We start from the raw sequence: 20,115 nt of genomic DNA, 5'->3' as shown, positions 1-20,115 counted from the left end.
GCAAGAAAATCTTATGGATTCTGGAGACTCTCCTTGGAAAAAAGTTCCTGCATGCGCATGTGCACGTGTGCGCACGCGCACACACACACACAGACACACACAGAGCCCTTGCAAGCTATTCTTAGATGTCTATAAAACAACCCAAGGAGCCCAGGTTCATTGGATCTTTATTTTTCAAAATTGTAATGAATTCATCTGTGACCTCATAAAGGTCATATTTAAATTTATAAAAATCCACACATGGTAAAATGGAAGAATACACCCAAGGGAGAACAAATCATGGAATCTCAGAAGCATTAACTTAGCATTTTCCTTATTTTTTTCTTACAAATGTAATTGTTAATCCTCAGGAAGACACACCCTTTCCTTTTCCCTAGACTTATATTGTATAATTTACCCTGAACCATGGAATGGATCCAGAAAATGAATGCAATGAATGTTTTCTGGATGCCCTTATTTTGTACATGAATTTTGCAATGTTCTTCACTGCACATAGAAAAGAAAGGCATGTATATTATATATATTTCAGATGGAAAAACAATTAATCTAGTTGGAAAGATTCCAAGTGACTGGTAGTTGCAAATAAAGGCTGAAGTATTTTATTTGTGGAGAAATAAATGAATACATACTATGCAGCATATCTCATTTATTTGTAGGAAAACAAAGTACACAAAAAAGTTATGAAATTATTGCAAAACAAATATAAACTGCCTGAAGAGAATCCCCTTTGAAAGGAGTGGTTAAGTACATTGAATACATGAGAAAAACAAAACAAAATTAAAACCTAAAAACAAAACTCAAACCCAAAACGTGACAGTCTGTTTTTACATATGGGAATAGGAACAGGCTATGTTCTTATGTTTGTTACTTGGCAATTTATTATTAGTGACTTAGAATTGGAAGATCTCATTCTACTGATGTTAGGTTACAAATAGTGAATGATTCCACAAACTAGTACTAATTATTAGTATTATTTTCGAGTTCCTCAGTGTTGTTTACAACACTATTTGGTGTCCTGTGTAGCATCTTGTTTTCCCTTGGGGTTAGAGGGGAAGGATGTTTAAGAGTAGATGAGGACAAGGAAATACAGAAAATTAACATAGTCACCAACAACCAAGTTTTCTAGTTGTGTATTAAACATTACTGCTTTCCATGTCAATAAAACTAAGTATCTTGAAATGATTCAATGTCATTTCTCAGGGATTCTGAAATGAGCAACAAAGAAAAATGTACAAGGCCGACTATTAACCAAGAACTTCTGTTAGAATTCAAAATTATCTGATAATTTTGTCAGTAACTTTTATTAACTGTGTAAAGTTTCAATTCCCTCATGTGATATGTTATGCCTTCAGAAAAAAAGCAGTCCTAGTGCCTTAGACTTTTGTGTCTCCATTGAAAGCAGCAAAGTCACTAGTTAATTAACCTCACTGCTCTCTTTCAGATCCCCATTTCTGCACTTGTCTCATTTGTGGAGGCCCTGGAAGTGGGATACAGCAAGCACAAAAATCCTTACCACAACTTAATGCATGCTGCTGACGTTACACAGACAGTGCATTACCTCCTCTATAAGACAGGAGTGGCGGTAAGTATGGATAGGAACTCTTAGGTTCCCCAGAAGATGCAAGAATGAGTTTTTAATGGTGACTGTTCTGATGAGGTGGAGGCCATGAGTGGTGCATTGTTTTATGGACTTCCTGTTTTCCAGGAGTAATCTAACCAATATGGAAAGTCTTGGAGTTTCCTGTTGCCTCTAAAATTTTTTCCATCCTGAGCCTGATGAGATAAATGCCTGGTAGTGACTTTCGTCTTCACCAGGTTATAACCAATTCAAATATAACAGCAACAACTAAATATATATTTCTAGATATGGAGAGTGGTACTATTAACCTTTAGCTGTGGTCAATAACAATGACATTCATGCATACTGAAATTGTATTCAATGTACTTGGCAACCATGCTATGCAAAGTTAGCTTTTGGTTTAAACCACTAGGTCTTTTTCATAGGGACTATGGTTATTCATATCCTATTTGTATGCCTATTTGTATGCCTATATGTATCCTAAATATGCCAGGCATTATTTTTAACTTAAGAGTAAATCTTTACTTCTAACCATTTGAAGTGTTTCTTGCTTCTTTTGGCTCAACATTGTAGCTCTTTAGATGTTTTTGGTTTTGCCTTAAAATTTTTTTTTAACAGATCGGAATCTCAGTCTATCACCCAGGCTGGAGTGCAATGGAGCGATCATAGCGCACTGCAGCCTCTAACTCCTGGGTTCAAGTGGTCCTCCTGTCACAGCCTGTTGAGTAGCTGGGACTATAGGCGTGCATCATCTTCAGTTGTTTTTGAATCTCTGTTCTGTGTTTACTCACCTGCTCAACTTGGTTGTCTTTGCTTTTTTTTTTTTTTTTTTTTTTGATGTAAGCCATTCATTTAAAAAGATATAGTCATTAGAGGCAAAAGCAGGCCTGTATGACTTTTTACTTTGAAAGATCCTTCAGAATTACATTAGGATAGACATTCTTTGGGGATAGTTATCAATTATCCCATAAACTCAGGGCACATTTGTTATCTTTTCTTCCAGTGCCTGTTTAAAGACTTAGCCTAATATCTCACTGAATTAAAAAAGGAATATGTGGGAGGAGTGTGGGCTTTGGAGCTAGATACAGTGACTATAATTCCCTGCTTAATTGCTTACTAGATATTGTGACTGATGATAAATTACTTGAGTCTCTGAACGAAGACTTCCTCATTTTTTAAAATGCTGAAAAATATTCCACTTTGTAGAAGTGATGGTTAGGAATAAAGTTTCAAAATATTAAGTACTCTGCCTCATAAAAGCAGCTCAAAAATCAGGCATTATTATTGTTAAAACATTGCAGAATTTTCCTAAAGTCTAATATCATTTTTTCCGGTTATTCCTTATTATGAAGCTGATTTCTTAAAAATAGTATTTAAAACACTATCTTTGAAGTTATAGCAAGATTATTAAGGGAAGATTTTTAACCCAATAAAAGGTTTTTAGTAAACATTTAGAGCAAGTGTCATATTAAATAATGGTTCCATGAATACCTGGAGCAAGACAGGGATGCCCACATTAATACTGCTACCTGGCCTTTTTCTGGAAGTCTCAGCTTCAAGAATGCAGTATGTAATATACAATGTGATATCTTCAAAAGGTCAAGATACAGTCTGTGAAATAATGTGATTTCTAAAATTTCCTTTAGAAAATAAAAGAAAACCTTACAAATTCTTAGATCAATATGGTCTCGATAAAAGAGCTCGCCCATGCACTGGAAATTAATGAGTGTAATAGAGAAATGTTCATTCCCAACAGTTTTTTAAAAGTCTACAAATCACCTATACAGAGCTTCAAAAACAATAAAAAGGAAACTGTAAAAACTAAATCAAAGGGCACAAAAATGATCTTTAAATAAATGGAAAAGGCATCATGTTTTTAATGTGAGTAAAGCCTCAGGATTATATAGATGTCAGTTTCCCTCAAAGTAATCTATACATTCAAAACAATACTAATCAACGTTTCAAGGATTTTAACATGAAACATGATAATGTGAATCTGAAATTCATGTCAAATAGGTATTTCACAACCTTAAAAAAGACAACTTTGTAAAAGAACAATGTAAAGGGGAGTGGTTCTTGCTCTCTTAGATATTACAGTATCTACTGAAGCTGAGCATGTACTGCTTGTGAAAAAAACAGGCAAATGTATCAATAGAATTGATTAGAGTTTCAAAAAATAAACCCAAATGTTTATAGATAACTTATATTGTAAGTCCTTTATTATAGGATGCTATAGACTGAATGTTTGTGTTCTCTCAAATTCCTCTGTTGAAATCCTAACTTCCAATGTGATGGTATTAGTTAGTGGGTCCTAGAGGAGGTGACTAGGTCATGAGTGTAGAACTGTAGTGAATGGGATTAATGCCTTTATAAAAAAAAGTTCCCTTCCCTCTTCTGCCATGTGAGGACACAGTCATCTATAAATCCAGAAGCAGGCCCTCACCAGATGCCAAATCTACCAGTGCCTTGATCTTAAGGTTCCCAGCCTCCAGAACTGTGAGAAATAAACTGTTGTTTATAAGTCACCCAGCCTATGGTATTCAGTTGTAGCTGCTCAAATGGACTAAGACACAAGATAGGAGGATATCAGTGCTCCTGTAGAACTTAACATTCTAGTGTGAAGTTACAGATAGAAGAGACCAGTGGAAATTAATCAAGAAAATGTTATTAATACTCTGCAGAGAAGTAAAATAGAGCACCTACCTAGGGAAAGCTGGGTGTTTTATTAGATAGGAAAGGACTCTCTAGAGATAGTATTTAAGCTGAGATCATTGGGAATTTTGGCTTCAGCTATGCTAACAGTGAAAGAAGAGTATGACTGCAGAGTTAGTGTAGGGTTTTAGTACAAGAGTCCTGTGAGAGAATAACTTTGCTACATTCAAGGAGCAGAAGTAAGGCAAGCCTGGTGGGAACAGCACATGATGGAGACCGTGGTGCGTTATGAGGCTGAGGAAGAAGTGGTAGCTAGGCCAGGTCTGGCTTTACAGGCCTCGGTAATGAGTTCCAATTTTATCTTGAGTGCAATCAGTAGAAAGCCACTATTGGGTTTTAGACAGAGGAGTGATGTGATCTGATAAAGATTCAAAAAGGATTCCTGTGGGGAATGGATTTTAAGGCAGCCTGCTAGAAAAATCTTGCAGAAACCTAGCGAAGAGACGCTGGTAGTTTGGACTAGGAAGGATGCTGCTGATGGAGAGGAGAAAATGCTGTTTCTGAGACAGAGATAAAAGGACTGCTGTGGTGAATAGGATTTGGGACATCAAAGTGGGGAATCGAGAATATATCTTAGATTTGTGGTTTGATAAACAGAATTGACAAGAATGCCTGGTGACAAACCAATTTTTGGAGGAAAGGGGATCAAGACTTCTGATTTAGACATGTGGATTTCAAAATCCCTAGGCATCCATGTACAGAGGGCAAGCAGAAAAAAAATTAAAGGATACCAAAGTTCCAGGGGAGGTCAAGGATAAATATATAGATTAGGTAGTCTTGGGCATATCAATACTATAAGAAGACAGGGAACTAGATGAGATTATCTAAAGGGAGAATGAATAGAGAAGTAGAAGGGGCTCTGAAGTGAGTCCTAGAACACTCCAAAGATCAAAATGAAGGCAAAGAGTTAAGAGTCAGCAATAGAAACTTAAAAAGAATGGCCAATGACATGGGGTATAAACCAAGAGAGTTTGGAGTCATGGAAGCCAAGGAAAGAGAATGCTTCAAGAAGAGAGTGGTGCATTGCATGGGGCATGCCGATGGTCAAGTAACATAAGGACAGAGAAGTGACCATGCGCTCTGGCAACATGGAAGTCATTGTTGACCTTGACATGAGTTGTCTCAGTGGTTTGGTGGGAATGGAACACTGACTAGAGTATAATAAAGAAAAACTTGCAGGTGAGAACATGAAGACATGACTAAAGACAACTTTGTAGGGAAAATTAACCAGTTTAAAAAATATTTTGGTTACAGTTATTTATTTAGAAAAACAGAATGCTTTTGTTCTGCTTCGAGTCATTCGCCCACCAAAGAAATCTGACAAATGAATTAAAGATGTAAATGCAAAAGTAAAAATTTGATAATATTAGAAGAAAAAATGAGAATATGTTTATAGCCTTGAAAAAAGACATTTTAAAAAAATTAAGCTTTGAAACACGAGTTGTACCATAAAATATTGATTAATTTGAATACATTAAAGTTAAAAACTTCTGTAGGATAAAAAGCATCGTAAACAAAATAATGAAGTAAGCGTTTGAAGAACATACATAGAGATCATGGATTAAGAGCCAGATTGTATAAATAAATCAGGAAAATGACACAAATTCAATTAAAAAATATGAGCAGGCAATTAACAGAAAAGGTAATACATTTAATCAATAAAAGAAGTATGAAAAGATGCACCACTCGTTAGTATCCAAGGATATATAAACTTATACCAATTTTAATCCATTATATACATATGGATACAAATGTTGAAAGTTTGATAATATTAGTTATCAGTTAGGATGTAGAGCAGGGTTTCTCAACCTTAGCACTATTGATGTTTGGGGCCAGTTAATTCTTTGTTGCTTTTCTATACGTTTTAGTGTAGCAGTATCTGACCTGTAGTCACTAGATGCCAGTGGCACTACTCCCCACTCCAGTTATGACAACCAATCATGTCTCCAGACGTTGCCAAATAAACCACTGGTTGGAGGGTGATTGTCCCAAGTTGAGAACCACTGATTGAGAAGAAATTATATTCTCATATACTGCTTATCTGAGGGTAAATTGGTATAGTCATGTAAGAAAACAATTTTGCAGTAATTGCTATAAGGAAAAATATACACACCAATGCTCCAGTACTTCCATGTGTACCCAAGGAGGCCTTATACAATCAGATTCATTGTAGCAATGTTTGCCATAGTGAACAATTACAGAGTATATATCTATCAAAAGGGAGTTAGAACTCTGGAATACCATAGATTTCTATGTCTAAAAATCAAGATGTATGATTAAGTTTAAAAAGTTGTGGAAAATGTGTTCTAAATGGTATATATTGTTAAACATAGCACATCTCTATGTACATAGATATATATAAAAGTATATTGAAAAACATCTAAAAAGATAAACAGTAAATTGAAGATAGTGGTTACCTCTGGGGATATTCTCATCCTGGAGTAGTGGTCAAAGAGAACTTTATATTTGTATAGTTTGAAGTTTTTGTTTGCAACACTAGTGGGTCAGCCCAGTAGTGGGATCATCCTATGGACCCTTATTGGGTCATCCTATCACTTAAACAGTTAAAAATTGTTTAAATTTTATTTGTAAAATTACTTCTCTATGAGACCATTACTTAGGTAAAGCCTTTCACTGTGAACATTTTAGGATATTGGATATAACATCATAGGATATTGTAATATTATCTTATATAACATTCTGTTAATTATATTAAATACATTATATTATTAACAATTATTAATTGTATTAGTATAACATATTATCTTATATTACAGGATATGTAATATATTCTATATTATAATATAGGATATTGTAACATTACAGGATATTGGCTTTATGTATATATGTAGAGAGAGAGAGTCAGGATCACAGTATTATACACTTATTTATCCTGTTTGTTTCAATAAATTGTATGTTATAGTTTCCCTGGGTCATCGTATATTTATTATGATAAGAAAATCTTAATTGTTAATTATTGGGTTATCCTATTGCTTAAACAGTTAAAAAATTTTTTTCACTACTGTAAATGATACTCCGGTTAGCCTCCTTGCATAGCAATATTTTCCCACTAAAGTTATGTGTGTGTGTGTGTTGGTTTTTAATTTTTATTGTTAATTTTTTAAATTCAACATTTTCCTTATGTATTAACCACTTTTATTTTCTTTGGTTATGACATCTCCATTTCTGAGAACTTAATATTTTGCTGAAAAAATGTTTGAATTTCTCAGCATTTTTCAATAAAAATGTTTACCTAGTGCCTAGCATGCAGTAGAATATTAGTAAATGGTAGTTGTTATTATTACTAAACATAAGTAATCATGACTAACAATACTTGTCATATGTATAAAAATTTCAAAACTTGTGATTGAATTGTATGACCTTATATAGACTTTCTTTAAAAAAATACAGTAACATATTAGTGAGAGAATACATCTTCCTCACCCCTACGATTTTCATTCATTTGGTGTGTTTTCCTTTGGGTAGGCTGTGTTTTGCTACAGGATCAAGCAATCCCAAAATCTCAATGGTTTGGAAATAATATAGGCTTTCCCTCCCAACCCCCACCACCCAACAGTGAGTTAAAGAAGCTGCCTGTATTAGTCTCACTCCAGGGCCTAGGTTTCCTAAACAGCCACCTTCCTGAGAGTTGTCAGACATTATGGCAGAGAGATAGGGGCTCTTGTATTTCTATGTCTGTATTTAAATTCTAAGGCTCAGAAGCTTTGCTCGTCACTTCTGCTCACAACTCATTGGCCAAAATGACTCACACAGCCCCTCCCAGCCATAAAGGGGCCAGAAAGTCTAATCCTACTATGTGCTTGATAAGAAGAAAGCCAAACACACTCTGTTATTTATTTGAATATTTCTCGCTGTCTGTTATCTTTTCTGTCTGCTTCTGGCGCTTCTCTTAGAACTCTGAATCCATCTTCACACCTTTTAGCTTCTCTCATGTTTCCCCATCTTTCAGTATTTTAATGATACCTTCTGAGAGATGTCCTCAACTCTATCTTCCACATTATCAGCTTGGCCTTCAGATATGTCCTTCTAGTTATTCGACCTGTTTATTTAATATTTTTAGTTATTAATATTTTTAATTTCAGGAACTCTTTTTTTTGCCCTGTAATGTGCTATTGTCTTAGCAGCCTTACATATTTATGAATATACCTACACATTTTTAAAACTTTTTTTAAAAGACTTTTAATAAATAGAATTGTATCTTTTAACTCATAGGCAATATGCTGTTTGTTTATGAGAATCTTCTTATACTATTGGCTTTTTTCCCTCAAAATGTCTAGTGAAGTTTGGTTGTTGGAACATATTTGTAAGTGAATGTCCAGGTGGGCTAGATGGGTCAGGGGTATGGGTGTCCTCTGCATTTGTGTGGTCTGTCCAAAGAGACATCCAGGGAGGGTGTGACAGCTTTTCATCAGCAACAGCCTTCTCAGTGTCCTTCCTACCTCTTTTGACTGTAGCTCTTGTCCTTATGCTTATAAAATGGCTGATGTACCTTTGCAAATCCAGGTAAGAATATGAGGGAGCATACAAAGCACCAAAATTGCAAATCAAATAAATCTGCCCACTTTTGAAGAGCTATCCAGAAATCCAATCCAGCAACTTTCCTTCTGTTTTATTGGCCAGAACTGTGGCTCATGGCCACTGCAATATGGAGGGAAGTCTGACACATTGCCATCCCAAACAAAATCAACAGTGATTCCCATTACAATCAACAGTGGGCAGTCAACAGTGATTCCCAAGTAATATTATTATTATTATTTTAAAGAAGAGAAATCTCTAATCCATAGAAATTAAAATTATTCTATTATAAAGTAGCTACATGGGCTAAACTATGTTTCTCATCAATTCATATATTGAAGTCCTAGCACCCAGGACCTTGGAATAGGACTGTATTTGGAGAGATGACCTTTGAAGAGGTATTAAGGTAAAATGAGGTCATATAAATGGGCTTTAAACCAATATGCCTGGTGTTCTCATAGAAAGAGGAGATTAGGACACAGACATGCACTTGCAGGGATAAGAGTCCATTGTGAGGACGCAGAGAGAATATGGCCATCTGTAAGGCAAGGAGAGAGGTCTCAGGAGAAAACAGACCTGCTGACATCTTGATCTTGGACGTCTCTCCTCCAGAACTGTGAGAAAATAAATTTCTGTTGTTTAAGCCACCCAGCCTCTGTTATTTTGTTATAGCAGCCCAAGCGACTGAGTACAGTATGGGAGCCAGGATTTGGTCCCAGCTCTGACTTCGGAGGCCATGCATTTAAATATTGACATGCTTCTACCAAATGCAATTGGCAAAAAAAAAAAAAAAAAAAGAGCCTCTTATATTCTGTCATCTCAGTACCCTCACGTACACTTCCAGCTATTGTGGTGAGGATGAAAGTGGATGCAAAAATGCACTTTGAACTCATCTATTCAACATACCTATTGTGCAGAGTATACTCTGGGGACATCAAAGTGAATCATGCACAGCTTCTTCAGCTCTCACCAAAAACACCCAGCATTTATGCTAATACAAATTGTCATTAACATAAACGTATCATAGCAGACAGTGATCATGATTTACTGCATGCTGTTCTTAAATGAGCTCATTTTCCATTTGCCGTTGAATTTCCATGATCAATTCAGGCCATATTTAGAGTGATTCTTAAATATAGAAACTATTTCCTACCTACTCTCTCTTTGAAATGCAGCTAAAAACAAACTTCTTTCATTGTGAGCTTACAAAAACAGTGGGAGCATTCTGATGAATGGAGTACATATTGTTACTCTAACCTTTCATTATGAACCAAGAGGGAGAAAATGCTTTTAATCATTTCAGTGTTATAAATTGTAAGACACATAGGGAATCAAAATATCCCATTGATAAAGTGGTGTCTGGGCTTCAACATCAACAGTAATACTTTGTGAATGTAAAACATTGTGATGTTTGTATTATTCATTATTGTTTAACTTAAGTGCCTAGAAGATACTTGGATCCTTCCACAATTATTTTGCTCATTTCTAAGAGAAAATTCTTAGACAGAAATAGATTGAAGAGTTATCTATTGATTGAATAGATGTTAATCAGACTTTAAGCTCTAGTATACTTTTGATTTAGGTGAAAAGATTTCAAACTCCAAAACTACCTCTTGGCCATTTTCATTGCTTTTGTCAAGCAAGGTACCAGTAATTTTCCCTTTGTCTATTTTATTTTCAGAAAGGAGAAGCTATGTATCTTGGTTTTTGTTCTTGTTGTTTATGACATTACCATATTAATACAGGAAAGACTAAGGATATCAAAATGACATCTTGCTTGAAGAGTGCCAAATAATTTTATTAGGGATTGTAATTGGCAAAAATTTGGCTTCTGTGACTTTTGTTCCCTGGTGTCGCATGTGTTTATTAATATGTTACATTGGATTATAAAAGAGATTATGCAGATATAATTAAGGTTAATAATCAGAAGACCTTAAATAGGGAGATTAGCCTGGATTTTCCAGGTGGGCCCAATGTAATCACACAAGTTCATCAAAGTCAAGAAGATATGGCAAAAGACAGAGGTTTGAAGTGTGAGAGGGACCCAACAATCATTGCCAGCTTTAAGGTAAAGAGGGAAACTGTGGAAAAGGAAATGAATTCTGCCAATGCCCTGAATACTCTTCGAAGCAGATTTTCTCCCAGAGCCACCAGAAAGGGATACAACCCTGTCTAAACCTTGATGTCAGCCTAGGGATACCCTGACCAGAGAACCCATCCGCACTGGGCTTTTGACCAGAATAATTGTGTGCCAATAAACAGAAGTGTTCTCTTTTTTTTGAGACAGAGGGAGTCTCCCTCTGTCACCCAGGCTGAAGTGCAATGGTGTGATCTCGACTCACTGTAACCTCTGCCTCCCAGGTTCAAGCCATTCTCCTGCCTCAGCCTCAGGAGTAGCTGGGATTACTGGCACCCACCACCATCCGGGTTTCAAAATGTTGGCTAGGTTGGTCTCGAACTCCTGACTTCAGGTGATCTGCCCACCTCAGCCTCCCAAAGTGGTGTGGGATTACTGCCCAGCCTGGAAGTGTTCTTGAAGCCTCTAAGACTGTGAGCATTTGTTAAGGTAGCATGGAAAACTAACAGATTACTAAGGAAACTCTATCATTCACATAGAAAAGTCACAACTTGCTAGTAATGTCTTCTCTAACAATGAGAAATTGGTCATGTCATTTTCCTTCAGGTTTCATCTGGTCTGTTGTACCCCATGTCTCTTCATCTTCCCCTATATGCAGGAACACATGGTTTGCTTTCCTGAGTCATACACAGCAAAACTTAAGGTCCCCCATTACCAGTTGTCAAAGCATCCTTTGACATGAATTAGTTGTGACACTCATATTTTGTAGATAGGAAAATAGTGATAGCAACTGTGACTTGTACCTTGTCACCAATAGATAATTCTGGAATAAAATACGCGTGGGACTTCAATTTCTGACTTCTTATGGATTGACATAAAACTTTCTGGTTCACAGTAATTAATTTGGAAGAGGCAAGAAAATCTGGGCTATATTAAAATATGAAGACCAATTTCCTCCAAATACCTTCTCCCATTTTCTCTGTTTCTGTTAGTGATGCTGTCTAATACCACCTGAAGGGTTTGTTAGCCACTCAGTGAGGCCAGGGGTGTGGAGGTCATCTAACGTGTTGTTCTCCTCAGCTGCAACCACATCTGGTCCTCCCACCACTCCCAAAATTCACATAATAGCTAAGTCATATGGCTTCTACCTCCACACTGTCTGTACATTCTTTATGAACTTTTCAATCTAAAAATACTGCTTCTAGCCAGGCACAGTGGCTCATGCCTATAATTCCAGCACTTTGGGAGGCCCAGATGGGCAGCTCAGAAATGAGAGACCAGCCTGGGCAACATGGTGAGACCCCCGTCTGTACTAAAAATACGAAAAAAAAAAAAAAAAAAAAAAGAATGCCGGGCATGGTGGTGCATGCCTGTGGTCCCAGCCCTTACTTGGGAGGCTGAGGTGGGAGTGTTGCTTGAGCCCTGGGGGCAGAGGTTGCACTGATCCAAGATCACACCACTGCACTCCAGCCTCGGCAACAGAGTGAGACTCCCTCTTAAAAAAAAAAAAAAATGCTATTTTTTATCTCCCTTCTCTTCTCCTGTCCAAATATCCTTCCTGAAGTTATGATCTGATTACATGACTCTCTTGCATAGGAACTTCACCGCCAGCTGAATCTGGTTTACATTCCTTACTCACTCTGTTTTCCGATGCCTGACCTCAGAGGGCCTCAATCAGCCTTAACTCCTGCTCCAGTCAAGGGCATCGTTTTCTTACCCGAGGTGAACATGCTTTTGCTGCCAGGACTTGCTCACTTAGTTCATTCTTCTGAAAATGCCAACCTTCATTTCTTTCTCTGTCCAGCTTTCAAGGCCCACCTTAAACATCTCTCCTCAAACATCTCCCCTCCGTGAAGCTTTTTCTGTTTTCTCCTCCCTTTCCTTTGCCAGATACCACTTTTCTTTCTTCTTATTCCCAAAGCAGCATAACTGATTCTAAACATGCATGGTGTTTTTTGAAAAACTAGGGTGTTAAAATGATTTTTAAAGATGATGGCTTTGGGGTTTTTTTTTCTTTTTGTTGTTGTTGCATGTCTGTTTAATCATTCATTGTTTTTGGTTTATTAGAAGTAGAATTTTGTTCAATTATTTGGGTAAGATAGAATTTTGTTCAATTATTTGGGTAAGGAGGGAAGCATCACTGATAGTTGTAATGTGAGAACTGTAATTATACAGTTATTTCGATGTCTGCTGGCTGGGCTGATGTTCTGTGACTAGGACTTGTTTAAATGTTACGCTGTCTCCCATTCATAATCTTATTTTAAAATGTGAAATTAACTTTACATGTCCTTAGAATAAGAGATATATGTGGGAGAGGGGGTAGAGGGAGCCAGGGACAGATGGGTGGGGACAAAATGTTGGGAAGAAAAGAAAGACAATGTCAAATGGAAAAACAAAATATGTATAATATAGATATGGATAATAACAAGAAAACGTGCAATATAAAATTATGCCTATATAATTTTATGCAAAATTGAACAAACACATGAACAGTAACCCAAAGGAAATACAATTTAAGATTATGAGTGAGAATTCTGGAGGCGTGGTATATGGCTTGTTGCATGACTGGATATGTGACCTTGGGTAAATCCTGTACCTCCTCCTGGCTTGCTTCCTCACCTGTCAAGTGGGCATAACAACAGTACCTGCGATTGTGGAGTTGTGAGAGTTACCTGAGTTTCTATATAAAAGCACCTAGCATACATAATGCCTGCCACATGGGGGGCCCCCGAGACCGTGAGGAGGCTGATGAGGAGGCTCTTTGCTGTCTTTATAATGGGTTTTGCAGCTTCTATTTTCTTGTAATCTTTTCTTATCTTGCTCATCTTTTTTTCATCTCATTTTGTTGATTTTCATCTTAGTCGGCTTTCTCTTTGACTTTCCATTCCATGTACCTCAGTTTGTATTTTTGAGTATAGTATTGAAGATGTCAGGAGGCTTCCTGACATTTCATGCTGTATTCTGTTAGAAATCGTTTTCAGAAGTATAGTGGTTTCTTTCTTCCTGAGTTATGTTTATGCTCATTTTCCCCCAACTCTGAAATCTTTTTTGTAAGTTCTATATCATCTGTTTATTTTTCCCTCACCAATTTTCAAAGAAGGCAATAATTCTCCAAAATTGGTAGTTAATTGAAAGATACGGCTAAAGTGGGGAATTATAAACACTTAAAATGTTCATTTTAACTTATTTTTCATTAACTTAAATCATATGAATCTATTTTATGCACTAATCTTTAATTCAGACCCCAGGTCTTTTATGAGTTCACCAATTTGGATACTCGTGTTTGTCTTACATCAACCCTACCCCTATCTAAGGTTTCTAGTCTCATCTCTTTAAAGTGAAATGGGAACTTAAAGATGTGCATGAAGCAAACGGTGCAGAAGCTCTCTAACGTTTTAGAAAGGTTTTCTGCCTTTTCACAGCTGTCACCCGTATTTTGACAGCAGTTCTTTTAGTGACAGTCCAAAGCATTAAACGTAGGTTCTATAGAAATAACAACTCCAATGTTGTGTTCGTATTTTATTGGTTTGTGTTATATTTAGTTACATAGTTATAATAACAAGTGCAAGTTATCAAAATGTGGTTCATAATAAACCATACTGAATCACTTAAGCACGAATTTAACTAGTAACAAAAGTGAGCAAAGTTTATGAAAAGGCGGCCTGAGTCAGGCATATTCTGCCATGTGGGCATTTGCCAGGATGGTTTACAGAAACAATGGCAAGTAAATACACAGAGTCCATTAAATAGAAGTCAGATAAGGAAGCTCGAAACACAGCAGTAGTTTCCAAACTCTAGTGTGCATCAGAACTATCTAGATGGCTTGGTAAAGCACAGATTGCTGGGCCACAACCTAGAGTTTCTGATGCAGTGGGATTGGGGTGGGGTTGAAGAATTTGCCAGCATTTCTAACAAGCTCCCAGGTGATGCCGTCTGCTTGTCCAAGGAACACATTTTGTGAACCACTGACCCACAGCCAATGTTGATGGTGTGGATGGGGAGAAGTCTTTTCAAACATCATCAGCATGCATAGAGCAGAAAACCAAGTATTTCTTCATCTGTCTCTACCCACCTCATAGTGGATATTCCTCCTGTAATCAAACGTTAGGTTTTCTATTACTCTTCATTCTTGGTATTGCGTCAAAATTTCTAATTTGTGTGTGTGTGTGTGTGTGTGTGTGTGTGTGTATACCTAGGAACCTTATTTGTAGATTGGAGGAGGATACAATGAGGGCTTTTCAAGTCTTCATGTTCCTTCTCTTTGATTTCCTGAAAAAGATAAAACTACTAGTTAGCTTATTCAACGTTACCGAACACATTGTTTTCAAATCACAAGTCTCCAAGTCCCTTCACAGGAAAATAACTTATTTCTGTCTCTCAGAACTTGTGTTTGGCAATAGCTTACCAGCTGCAGGGTAGAACGGCAGCACTGTGGGTGTGTTGTCAGCAAGTTGAAGACTTTGAGAAGGAAACAGAAACACATTATCTGATTGCTCTGTAATCTCCTTTCAGAACTGGCTGACAGAGCTGGAGATCTTTGCTATAATCTTCTCAGCTGCTATCCACGACTACGAGCATACCGGAACCACCAACAATTTCCACATTCAGACTCGGTGAGGGTGTTGAAATGTTTGGAAAAGAGGCAAGAGGGATCAGAGAGACAGTTTTAGAAGTCAAAAAGGTGTTAGTCACCTTTCTTTTGTGTAGTTTTCCTATTGTGAGTTTCTGAAATCGAACCTCTAAACAAAAGATCAGTCTGGTCAGCTTCAATCATGACTTAGAGTTTAAGAAGCCATCTGCTCCTGATTCTCCTATTTTGTTCAGCTCTCATATAGATATCCTTTCTTTCTCTATTATTCTAATGTTTGCTATTTGGTTATGTTCTATGCATGCTCTACCTATTTCTAACAGGAAATGGGGCAGCTTACATAAAGGCCAAGATGACGTAAAGGAAATGAATAAGGACACTGAGGCTTAGAGTGTTTTTGTTGACATTAACAACATTGAGCAATCTTACCCTCTGATCTCTGGGATTCTGATGAGATCTCTTCTCATCCTCTGTAATTTCATCTCTGCTCTGTTTAGTGCTTGCATTACTCCTTGGCATAGGGCCCCAGGAGTAAGATTGTCTCCTGTAGCCCACCTTCACTGTGAGCCACCTGTACATCCTTCCTAATGGACTGCATGGATAAACACAAACCTCCCCATTGGAGACAGTAAATATGGGTCTAAGTGCCCCATTCTGAACCTCCTGACCTGTAACAGACATGTTAATTGATTTTGCTACTTTCTCTTACTAAACTGTGGTGTTATTCTTAATATTCCTCCAGCACAGAATTCCAGGCAATAGCACCAGTCAATCGTCATTTCTACTTAGGATAAAACCTTCTTTGCCCTCTCTTAGCCTAAGAACTTGACCTCTCTTAAGACAGTAATGTGGAACTGGAGAGAAACTAACAGTAGAGTTAGTTAATTATCCTTGATATAGTAATCAAAAGGAACTAGGATACAGGGAAAGGTAGTAAGTCAAAGAGCAGGGAGGGATGAGAGTTAACACCAAATAAATACTTGCTGATTTCTCTTGAAAAAGCAGGTGCACACTCTAGGTAGGTTTGTGTTCATTAAGTGAATCTACATGTATTTTATGAACTCAACACTTAATTATAGCATACACATAGAAGACAATATTGTCTGATCTCTGTTCAGAAGAGAAATTCTAGTTGAATGGAAGCAGACAAAAGAACTTCAGCTACCCGCTTCAGTTCCACCTTCATGCCTCCTCACTTAGTCTAAGCTGCAGAAAAACAGCTTTGTGTGGTTCTGTTCCAAGGTCTTTAATACAGGGAATTCTGTAGAGTAGCTCTGTTTAATATGTGTCTGTGGATGGAACCTTTGCTCTGAGGACAGAGACCGTGGTGAATAGCACCTGTCCATGGAGGAGAGGTGGGTTGAACAACTGTATGTGGGTCTTGCCTGGAGACCAGTATCAAACTCAGAGGAGAATGGCTTAATTACAGGAGTTAGAAAAGAGTGTCATAAAATACACATCAGTTGGTATCTAACTTACTCAACAGATGTAACAGCAAATCTTTCACCTTGGGATTTGCATGTTCTGTGTTATCTCCCTATGGGTGGGAAAATTCCAATGTGTTCAGTTAAGCTTGGTTTGGAATGAAATTTAAACATTGGCCGTGTTCAACAGAATTTTATCCAAAGCACCTCAGCCTGTGTGATCTCTGTTCAGAAAACAAAGTCTGTGAGCAGGCCCTTAATCCTTTGATGAATAAAATGTTAAGCCTAATACTTTCAAGGTATGATAGATACAGCTCAAAGTTTGGCCAACGGCAGGTTGAAATTATCTTGGGGAAGCACTGGCCTAACTGTCAGAAGATCTTGCCTTCATCCTAGCCCTGCCACTTGGCCACCGAAGAGCTCTAACAAGTTCTTTTAAGTCTCTGGAACTTAGCTTCCTTGGTGAGAAACCAGTAATCTAAGCTTTCATTAAATTAAAGATCTTAAAATCATATACAGTCCTATGTTTAGTGACATTCAGCTATAGTATGAGATAGGGACTAAAAGCTGACATTACAATCTTTATATTCTTTATTCTCAATTTTCCACATGTGGCTTTTGCATGGAAAAACTTTAATATCAAGCCACTATCAGAGGCAACTTGCAGATAGTACCCACTAGGTGATATGTGTTCTGAAAATTACAAATAAAATAAGTAAACTAGTGCGTTCGTTGAGTAAAATAAGACATAAGAAAAAGTCATTCCAGAAAATATAAAGAAGTTTGACATGACCCATATTTTTAAAAAACAAACAAACAGAAACCTTTGCCACTAATATATAATTGAGATCTGGTTGTAAAACAGTTTTTAGAGAGTTCTCAGGCTGGATGTCACATACTTCCTGCCCACACATGTACTGAGAGTAAAATACCCTGTATTCATCTACTGATGATTTGTAGTGACTGAGCTTTTGGTTCACATAAATGGCATGGGGACAAAGATAATTTCTAAACATGGGAAAGATGACGGTGCATTCTAACCTAGAGCTACCCAAATAAATCTTAGCTATTTAACATTCTGAATTTTGCTTGGCTTTCTGTTCAGGTCTGATCCAGCTATTCTGTACAATGACAGATCTGTACTGGAGAATCACCATTTAAGTGCAGCCTATCGCCTTCTGCAAGATGATGAGGAAATGAATATTTTGATTAACCTCTCAAAGGATGACTGGAGGTAAGGATGAGACAAGAAAGATTTGGAGGCCAGGGAAGGACTTTGAAGATAGATGAAATATGCTGTTTTTGAGAAAATAACACCTTGCTTAAAATGTTTATTAGTGTTGCTTTCGCTTTCTCTCACTCTCACCCTTTCTTTGTGTATGTGTGTATATCTTATTTCTCTTTTTTCTTTATGCAGATATTCAAATATTTATAAATAAAGACTATGGAATATTAAGATTAGGTTCCAACTACTTTATTTTGCCATCTTTACATTGCTTTTTATTGATGAATTGGAAAGTGGAACCAGTTTGAGTCAAATAATTCAATATTGTCCTAAAAATTCTCAAAGAAGAAAGTTTGAAAAATCACTTCCAGAAGTGTTCAACTGAGGACACTTTGGGTATATTTGCTTTTGTTTAACCTTAGGAAACTTGTGTTACTTTTATCTGAATTCCTTAAATCTCAATTTTATCTTTTATGTAATAGCATGTGTTTTTCACCCTATATTTGATTTGGACTTCTTAACAATCTTTTGACATTTTCTAAGGAAATTATTTGACACTTAAAACAATTATGGACACTTAATTCTGTTGCATGAATGACAGACATTGTATGTCTGGATTTAGGCACATACCTGTGTTTTGAATATGGACTCAGTCACTTACTAGCTGTATAATATTAGGCAAGTGACTCAATGTCTTTACATCTTTAAAATATTTAATTTCTCAAAAATAATATTTATTTTGCAGTGAGAATAGATTATGATAAATGACATAATCATTTTAAAATGCTTAGCACACGTTATGTCATATATAGCTAGCCTATAAATTATCGTAGTTATAAATACAGGTTAAGGTACTTCAAACCCTTCAGGCGGAGATCATCTAAATCCTTACAAAAGTCTGAATCCATTCTGACTCAAATAATTTTTATATTTTAATTGAATAGTCAGCTGTTTATTGAGTATGTGCTCACTGTTTTTCAAGGGTTCAGAGATAAACTATACTGAACAATAAATCTGAGAGGCTGATTTTTGTTAAGAGTGGCTAAGTATTTCCATGTAGCTTTAGCTTATTAAAACATATGGGAATATTTGACTTAAAATTATGCAAATATGCTAGACTCAGCATCTGAAAAAATGCCGACCAATTCGATTAATCATTGTATAACTTCAGGAAAGAAGGAACTCTCTATCCAATTTAACTGTTTGTAAAAGTTATAATAAAATGTTAGATTGCAAAAATTTTCTCCCATTCTGTAAGTTGCTTGTTCATTCTGATGATAGTTTCTTTTGCTGTGCAGAAGCTCTTTAGTTTAATTAGACCCCATTTGTCTATTTTGGCTTTTGTTGCCATTGCTTTTGGTGTTTTAGTCATGTTTTGCCTATGCCTATGTCCTGAATGGTATTGCTTAGGTTTTTTTCTAGAGTTTTTATGGTTTTAGGTCTTAACGTTTAAGTCTTTAATCCGTCTTGAGTTAATTTTTGTATAAGGTGTAAGAAAGGAGTCCAGTTTCAGTTTTCTGCATATAGCTAGCCAGTTTTCCCAACACCATTTATTAAATAAGGAATCCTTTCCCCATTGCTTGTTTTTGTCGGGTTTGTTGAAGATTACATGGTTGTAGATGTGTGGCATTATTTCTGAGGTGTCTGTTCTGTTCTATTGGTCTACATATCTGTTTTGGTACCATTACCATGCTGTTTTGGTTACTGTAGCCTTGTAGTGTAGTTTGAAGTCAGGCAGCGTGATGCCTCCAGCTTTTTTGTTTTGCTTAGGATTGTCTTGGCTATACGAGCTCTTTTTTTGGTTCCATATGAAATTTAAAGTAGTTTTTTCTAATTCTGTGAAGAAAGTCAGTAGTAGCTTGATGGGGATAGCATTGAACATATGAATTACTTTGGGCAGTATGGCCGTTTTCATGATATTGATTATTCCTATCCATGAGCATAAGGGCTAACATCCAAAATCTACAAGGAACT

The 20,115-nt window shown here is 36.7% G+C and overlaps 1 protein-coding gene across 2 annotated transcripts in view; it reads left to right on the top strand.

Annotated features, from left to right (window-relative positions):
* Window positions 1–20,115, top strand: part of PDE1C (phosphodiesterase 1C) — a 548,731-nt gene that overhangs the window by 423,973 nt on the left and 104,643 nt on the right. For both annotated transcript variants that reach the window (XM_017527132.2, XM_017527134.2), the window contains 3 exons: window positions 1,442–1,582; window positions 15,417–15,517; window positions 18,022–18,150. In XM_017527132.2, coding sequence (XP_017382621.1) covers window positions 1,442–1,582; window positions 15,417–15,517; window positions 18,022–18,150 — 371 coding nt within the window. The remainder of the gene's footprint in view (window positions 1–1,441; window positions 1,583–15,416; window positions 15,518–18,021; window positions 18,151–20,115) is intronic.

Source organism: Cebus imitator, unplaced genomic scaffold (assembly GCF_001604975.1).
Source record: "Cebus imitator isolate Cc_AM_T3 unplaced genomic scaffold, Cebus_imitator-1.0 Scaffold45, whole genome shotgun sequence".
Classification (NCBI taxonomy): Eukaryota; Metazoa; Chordata; class Mammalia; order Primates; family Cebidae; genus Cebus; species Cebus imitator.
The sequence above is the reverse complement of the archived record's forward strand: the minus strand, read 5'-3'. Positions and strand labels throughout refer to the sequence as shown.